General features: G+C 36.5%; 1 protein-coding gene across 2 annotated transcripts in view; it reads left to right on the forward strand.

The window, feature by feature from the left end:
* The window catches only part of LOC140784464 (probable cleavage and polyadenylation specificity factor subunit 1), a 64,497-nt gene extending 56,612 nt beyond the window's left edge, over nt 1-7,885 (forward strand). For both annotated transcript variants that reach the window (XR_012108271.1, XM_073131885.1), the window contains exons 25-26: nt 3,956-4,341; nt 7,334-7,885. Coding sequence is in view for 1 of the 2 variants with exons in the window: in XM_073131885.1 (XP_072987986.1) it covers nt 3,956-4,341; nt 7,334-7,448 (501 nt within the window). In the remaining variant the exon portion in view is untranslated. The remainder of the gene's footprint in view (nt 1-3,955; nt 4,342-7,333) is intronic.
* Nucleotides 7,886-8,092: the final 207 nt, after the last annotated feature.

Below are 8,092 nucleotides of genomic sequence, written 5' to 3' on the forward strand. Positions count from 1 at the left end.
TTAATGCATCCATTTGTACCAAATCAAGAGCTATAATATTCTTTTCTTGCTAATTCTGCACATTTAGTTTTTGTCTCTCCCTACCTTTTAAGTAACCTTCTATTTGAATGAAACCATTCCTTCTACTAGTGCACCTATGCTCTCTGTTGGACATGTCAAACCATTTAAGTCTATTCTCACATATGTTATTCTCTATTAATGGACTCCTATTTATTACTTCTTCTACCATGATCTTCCACAAGCCGATGTCATGCCCGAATAAAGGGGTAGCTTGACAAAAAGAGTAAACTTATGCGAAGAAAACTATAAAGTGGATCCTAAACGAATACACCCCTAAAATTTATCTTCTGACAAATATAACTACTACATTTTCTTCCATTTCAAATTTAACTTCTTAAAAAAATTACATTGGGATAGGAGTTTAAGTGTCCAACTGTTGCCACACTATGCATTAAAAATCTCAAGAAATAAATATTGAAATATGACATCCTCGACACATGGACTTCAATGCCCTCTTATCCCATTATATATATATACCACGAAAGTATCTGTTACATCTAAAACTGATCAGTTAATGAGAAATAAAAGAAAGCCCATGTGTTTTAAACAGTGTATTGAAGCGACTGCCTATGTGGCTGCCTTGTGCCTCACGTTGAACATATGTGCCCCAGCAAGGTGGCTGGGCTGCATTGTCAGGTTTTGGGGAGTCACCAAGGTAGAGGCGGCCCAACAAGCTATTAATTAAAAAAAACAAACAAACTCAGCTTGCACCAATCCCATGCAAATAGCAACATCCCTAACCTTAATACCTCATCTTTCACTTGGAAACTCTCTCGTGCTCGTCGATGGACGGACAATGGTGGGCATCGTCTCAACTGCTACAGTTAGTGGTCTCTCTATCTCCATCTCTGTCTGTCTATCTCTCTCTTTATCCGTTATACACCACCACCTCCACCTACGCCTTTTCGTTCTCTGCGTCTCTTTCTTAATATGATCCAAGTCAGGATTGAGTTTTAAGTCAAAATTAGTTTAAGTTCCTAAATTGCAGAAATTTACAGTCTTCCACTGTTCCGGGAAAATAATCAATAGATATTCACGCATTGTTTGAAAACTATGAAACCGGATAAATTAGATCGTTGACGTGTATAAACTTTTTGTATTCGGATTTTTTTCAATCGGACTCTATCTAGGACGGAATGGAGAATCAACCTGAGAGATTTTGGGACTGTTTATATAGCTTAATAGTTTATTTCTTATTCAGTTTTTAAGACTTTTTTTTATTCCTCAATCTCCCTGTCTCTCTTTCTCTAGCTCTCTCTATCTTCTAGAAGTCTTTCTCTTTCTTTATCTTCTGCAATGGTACTCTCTCACTATGCACAACCACCATCTTCGTCAACCCTAGCCTTAATTCATCTATCATCAACCATATCTAATTCCTAGATCATCCTATCGCTAAGCTATACCTTTCCATGACCCTTTCCCTTCAGTCCAAACACTACCTCACAACCCCCTACAATCTCTGAAAGTCTCACCTAAAGTCTTATCTGCAATAGACCACTATATTAGCTTCACCATACTTGCTAGTCTGTATCGGTGTGCACCGCTTCCAAAAATTCGTCAGTAATCCAAGCTCGGTGTGCACCCACTAGACTTTGGTGCACACCACACCCGAACAGCAATAGGGGCCCTTATTTGCTGTCAGGGCAGATTTGATTATGATCCTTGGTGGGTTCGTATCATTTCTCTGCCATAACACATCATAGGTAAAAAGGAAGATAAGTGACATTCCTTGGATTGGGTTGGCTTAAAAAATGAGAGAAAGAAAGCAAAATGAAACCTCCTTTTTCACAATATAACTCGCGGTAGTAAGTTGGTTGAAGGGTTTGTTTTCTTTATCATAGATCCTCTAATAATCTCATTTTCTATGTCTCCATCAATCTTCTCCAAATGTTTCTATGGCAATCATTCCCTTTTCCTCTCCCTTGGGATGTTGTCGACATGATGAAATGTGTTGAATGAACAAGCCATGCCACTGAGCATGCAGCACACCTAGTTCCAAGGACACTAAAATCCTTGCAGCAAGAGCATCATCATAGCCTTATTGTTAGTTTGCTGAAGGAAAACTTTTTCCCTTTTATCATTGTTAATCTTTGATCATGTTATTTGTTTTAGATATTTGGTTGTGATTCTTATAAACTAGTTATGTTTGTGATATTGTAATTATGCTATTTGATATTTTGGTGTAGTGCATTATTACAAAAAACAAATTTTATATATACTATATTAGTATTAAAAATATATTATATACTTATTTTTAATTTTTTATATATAAAAAAATGCTAGACTGCATTGTTTAAATGCGGAATTATAACAAATACTTCGAACGACCTCACTTTAGATCTAAACCATAATAAGAAAAATAAAGCAACACTAACAACACTTTTTACGTGGAACGACCTCACTTTAGAGAGAAAAAGGACACAGATTCGTTTAAACACAAACCAATCTATTGCAATCAAGTCATAGATAGAAGAAATGATCCCTGCCGCTAGATATTCATGATTATTGATTGGAGTAGATCTTGCTTGCTAGACCTCGCGTATAGCTAATCCCTTGCTATAAATTATCCTCCAGTTGGCATCTTCCGACATAGGTCACCGCTGTAAATGATGAAGATTGAAAATTGATGATGGATTCCAATAGAGACCAAGAATCCATTCAGACCGAGGAAAGAAAGCGACAAGGGCAAATCGGCAAGGTCAATGTTGATGGGGGAAAGAGCACGATTGAGAGAGACTATTTTGGTTGATGATGAGAAAAGGCAGAATAGATTGTAGAAGCTTCTAGCTATTTCTCTTTTTTTTATTTCTTTATCTGAAGCTTCTAATCGCATAATAGTGGTTCTGAAATACTCTAGAAGCCGGACATGGGATGCATCACCCATTATCCTATCTCTCAAGTCTCCATACCAATTCCCTTCTTTTTTTTCTAAAAGTTCTATTTAGAGAACTTTTTGGCTAAATAAGTCTATTTTTTAAGCTTTATAGAAGAGTAGGTGGCCGCTTCAAAACATTTTGAGAAATAGGTGTCATACTGTTTCCGCTAAAGTGGACCGCTATCTGGAACAACAATTTTCTAAGGCTTCCCATTTGTAATTTTCATAGAGTACTGCAATAAATATTCTATTTTGGTGTAGTGCACTATTAAAAATTTTATTATATATTACATTAGTATATGTTATATATCATATATAATTATTTTTAATTTTTTATATATTAAACATGCTAAACGGCCTTGGCACCCATCTTCCACATAGATGCTACGTCGTCGGGTGACTGCCTGCAATCCACAACCGCTTTTTAATACATTGGTATAACTTAAATGCATAGGTTTTTGTTCACGAATTTGTTATCTAATAAACGTCATGATAAAAACTTTTAAAGAAAAGAGAAAGTGGACCTTGTTCCTTGTTCTAGACTAGAGAAAGGTGGTTTTTATCTTTTATATTCTAATAAAGGCAGCGAAGAGGGGATGAGTCTTGCTTCTTTCTTGTTCGACGTCCTTGTATAGTTTAGGCAACTTCAAGGTCATCATTTATGATGCTATATTAGGGATACACCACAAGAAGGATATGCCAAATGCGGATAGTCTTAAAAAGATATGAAATGCTACGTTAAGGACTCTGATTGTATACATGGATAGTGACACTAAGTCTGTTCTTTTAATTGGATGTTTTCTGATAGTGAAACCATATTATGAGTGTTGCAGTTCATATGTACTTGTTCAAAAAACACAACGTTACATATGCACCTCTGCTCTATTAAGTAAATTGAAGCTATGAACCATGAATTACCAGTATCTTCTTTTTATTCTCATAAAAAATACACCAAGAACACTTAGTATTTTGACGATAGTTATGTTCCAATGGGCACCTCTAATTTCCAGTTTGATGCAGATCTTCTATTATGCACCAAAAATGTTAGAGAGCTGGAAAGGGCAAAAGCTCTTGCCAAGAGCAGAATTTCATGCTGGAGCCCATGTGACAAAGTTCTTGCGCTTGCAGATGCTCTCTACTTCCTCTGATAGAACAAATACAGCACCAGTGTCTGAAAAGACCAATAGATTTGCTCTTTTATTCAGCACACTAGATGGTAGCATTGGATGTATTGCACCACTTGATGAGCTCACATACCGTCGACTTCAGGCATTACAGAGGAAGCTAGTGGATGTTGTCCCCCATGTCTGTGGCCTAAATCCCAGATCATTCCGACAGTTCCATTCGAATGGCAAAGCACATCGTCCGGGCCCTGATAATATGGTTGACTTAGAACTTCTTTCGCAGTAAGTGAACCTTTAAATCTTACTGAACCTTTACAGATTTTTACTCTTTCATGAGTTATGACCTATTATTCTTCTCTTCTTTCAAATTTTATACTCATTAGCTGTTTTATGGACTGTGTCCAATTAAATTCATAATAGTATCTGTATGTTATTCTTGCTGTGTTTCTTTAATGGTCCATTTTCAGTGAGGGACCTGGGTAATTTACAGTGTTTAATCAGAATCTTTGGCATTTTCGATGCTTCTGGCTATTCTCAGTATACCTTCTTTATATGTTTGGCAGGATTATACAGATGTTCATTTTTTATGTTTAGGTTTCAGGATTCAATGGTGGTCTGTCCAAGGATTGTCATGCCAACTGACACAACCCGTGCGGGTCGACACTTGCCGTGCCAGTGTAGTATCGGCACGTGTCACGAGGAGTGCTGCACGGCATCTCTCCTCTCGCCTCCTACGGATAAATGTGAAGCCGTCGCTGTCGTCGAGCTCCACAGTCACCATCACCATTTCCGTTGTTAAGCTCCCCCTTGCCCCTCCTCTCTCAACCATGCCCTAGGTTGGACGAATGAGAAAGACGACCCAAATGGGTCAAAAATAAAAAGATCTGGAAAGTGGATCCGCTACTTAAGGTAGATGCACTTTGCGGATCTTTTTATTTTTGTCACATTTGGGTCATCTTCCTCGTTCATCCTAGGGCATGATCAAGAGTGGAGGGGGAAAATGGAGCTTGATGACTGCAGAGCTCAACAACAGCGACGGCAATGCAAGGGCGGCACTGTATTAGTCTCGCTCCTCACCTCTTTTCTTTAGTTGAACAAGATCTGAGGACACTAGAAAGGTCCTAACGTGTGACTGTTTATGTTGTGCAATTTAAGAGTTCTTAAATTACACTGAGTGTGTTCCAGTGGCATATGTTGCTAGATATTAGCAAATATGCAAGACTGATAGATGGAATCAAGGTCACTAATTGTGTTGCAATGCATACAGAAAATATGTGGATGGTGCCGATGGATTTACAGAAGTTGTACAAAAACCACACCCGAATATCGAGGAACTTTTATGGAAATATGCCTAAGTTTGGACGAGTTCTAAAGTAAAATAGATTCCTACGGATTATTTGTTAATTTCTTTCCTACTGCATATATTTTTCATCATTATGAGTGTAGTAATATTAGCTTAGACGATTACTGAATTGATAGCCTGATAGATGATGATTTTATTTCTTTATATTTTAACACTCCTTATGTGTGTGGCCTTGAAACCAAGACTTCCTGCTCTAATACTATGTGGACTTACTAATTGCTCTAAAAGTTTAAGTTGTTAGACTCCGTTAGGTCGTGGACTAAGCATAAATTTATTCTAGTATAGTGAGTGAGCTTTATACTAGTTTAGTATCCAAATAGTAATTTCTCTCAATACTAATTTACTAATACCTACTTCTCTCTCCTCTCCTTTTCCATCGAAAATCTAATTACTCTTTCTCTTAAAAATACATCACTTCAATCAACTATCATTTCATTTTCCCTATCCTCTCTCCTCTCCTCTCCTCTCCTCTCCTCTCATCCGTCCCATTAATAAAGGGTGTTTTGGTCGTTTGCTAAAATGTCTCTTAAATTTTACTTTTTATGTTACATTAGTGTAATTATTATACTATTATATTGGTTTTCAATCAAATACCATAATAGCCTAAACGGTATAAGCTTCCTTATGCAAGTTTAAGAAATAAGGTTTGTAGGATCAGGATTGGCCAAACCCGATCCTGATCCATGGCCGATCCCAACCAAATGATTGGAATCGGCTAGGATCGTTCAGGATCGGCTAGGATCGGGATCGGCCGGTTTTGATCAAACCGAGCCAGATCCATTATGGATCTGACCCAGATTTGACCCAGAGACATCAATTATTGATGTCCTCGAGCTCTTTCCCTTTCTCTCTTTTCTTCTCATTCTCTTTCTTTCACTACTTTGTCATTTCCTTCTCACTCTCATTTTCTAATGAAGAGATCTAGCTCCAACAAACTCCGACGAAATTCGGCGACACAAATCCCACTCCAACGAACTATGGTTCATCAAGTATTCATTATTTGGAATAATCACATGATTCATATGCTAGTTATTATCCTCTTCAATATCCTCTTCAGTATCTTCAGACACAAGATCCACATATTGATTATTATCGTGAGATTCAACAAGATTAATTTGATATGAATGGTATGATGCATTACTCTTTGGAGCACCAGACCTTAGACATCATTATTTTCAAACTTATGGTGATTATAATGACGATCACACGGATTTACGAGAGCTAACTTGGTATTCATTGAATTTTGACCTTTGAGTAAGTTAGTACTTTTATTTAATTTTTAAAGCTCATATGTAAATAATTATTATTTTCTTATTTTTGTGTCTTGTTTTCTAAATTTTTAGAAATTTTTCTACATTTTTAAATAATATTTATAATTTTATGTAGTTAAAAAAATCCGATCCGATCCGATTCGGCCGATACGTATCGTTTTTTTGGAAGGCTTATCGTAATCCCGACCCCAATTTTTTGAACCTTAGAAATAATTATAGCTAAACTAGTTCGGAGTTATTCCACAACCAGAGGTCACCTTAGAGAACAATGGTTTAAATTACGCATTCTAACACTTGAGCATGTAAAAAGATGTAGCAAGGTTGGACTGTTTGCTGACCAGCCATGGAACATAAGTGGCTAATAAGAATACTGTGTTTACATTATATACGAAAATCATCATGTCAAACAATTTCAGTTCAATACCAGATTGAAGCATATTAGATAGAAGTATGAAGTAAAGAAATTATATGTTAAAGAACTTATATTTTAACTCCTATACCTTACTCTTGGACCACTTTCCTTTATAGTTTTTGATCAAAATATAAATTTGATGGCTAAATGTATCCTGGTATATTAATGTTAGGCTGCATACTATGTTGAACTAGTCTTTTTATTTGTTCTTTTCTTTTCTTTTTGCAGTTATGAGATGCTCCCATTGGAAGAACAGCTAGAAATTGCTCACCAAACTGGAACAACCCGCTCACAGATTCTTTCCAATTTTAGTGATCTTTCACTTGGAACAAGTTTCCTGTGAGAAGCCATAACAGAATCTCAAAAGAGAGCTGCTGGCTTACAAGTTTCAGCTGGATGATTTGTCTGACAATAAAAGTTTACTTCCATCCAAATTGAGGCACGCCCTTCACGTAAAGAAGATATCACTAGTCTACAGTGCCTTCTTTTTTACGTACTGAGTGTGCTCTGATGCTTGTCCTTGCGGCTAACAGAACGAGATGAATCATCTCGTCAGCTTCAGTTTGTACATCTAGTTAAAATTATTTAACTTGGATAAGATGTAAATTATGATACTTTCGACATCCAAGCTCGCCACCTATGTCCATGAGATATTGACTGCAAAACTACTCTTTTTTTAATCCTTATATATGCAAGAGAAAGATGTGTGGGGAAAGTTGTGTTCTCATTGAACTTGAGATGGTGGATGCTCATTAATTTGTAACATTGTTATCAGATTTATATTTTCGTTTGTCTTTAGATCATATTTTTCTTTTTGGATTAATTTAGATTGTTCAATTTTATGTTAAGAGATTATTCAAAACAATTGCTTAATTCTTTTATCTTTGTTTTATTTTATTGTTTTCTTGAGAGAGAGGGTGGTGGCGGGAATGTACGATGTCCTGGTTAAACCATAATAATTTGTTATTGACACGGTGGGAAACTGGG

This window comes from Typha latifolia, chromosome 3 (assembly GCF_019914945.1).
Source record: "Typha latifolia isolate L0001 chromosome 3, TyphaL0001v2, whole genome shotgun sequence".
NCBI lineage: Eukaryota > Viridiplantae > Streptophyta > Magnoliopsida > Poales > Typhaceae > Typha > Typha latifolia.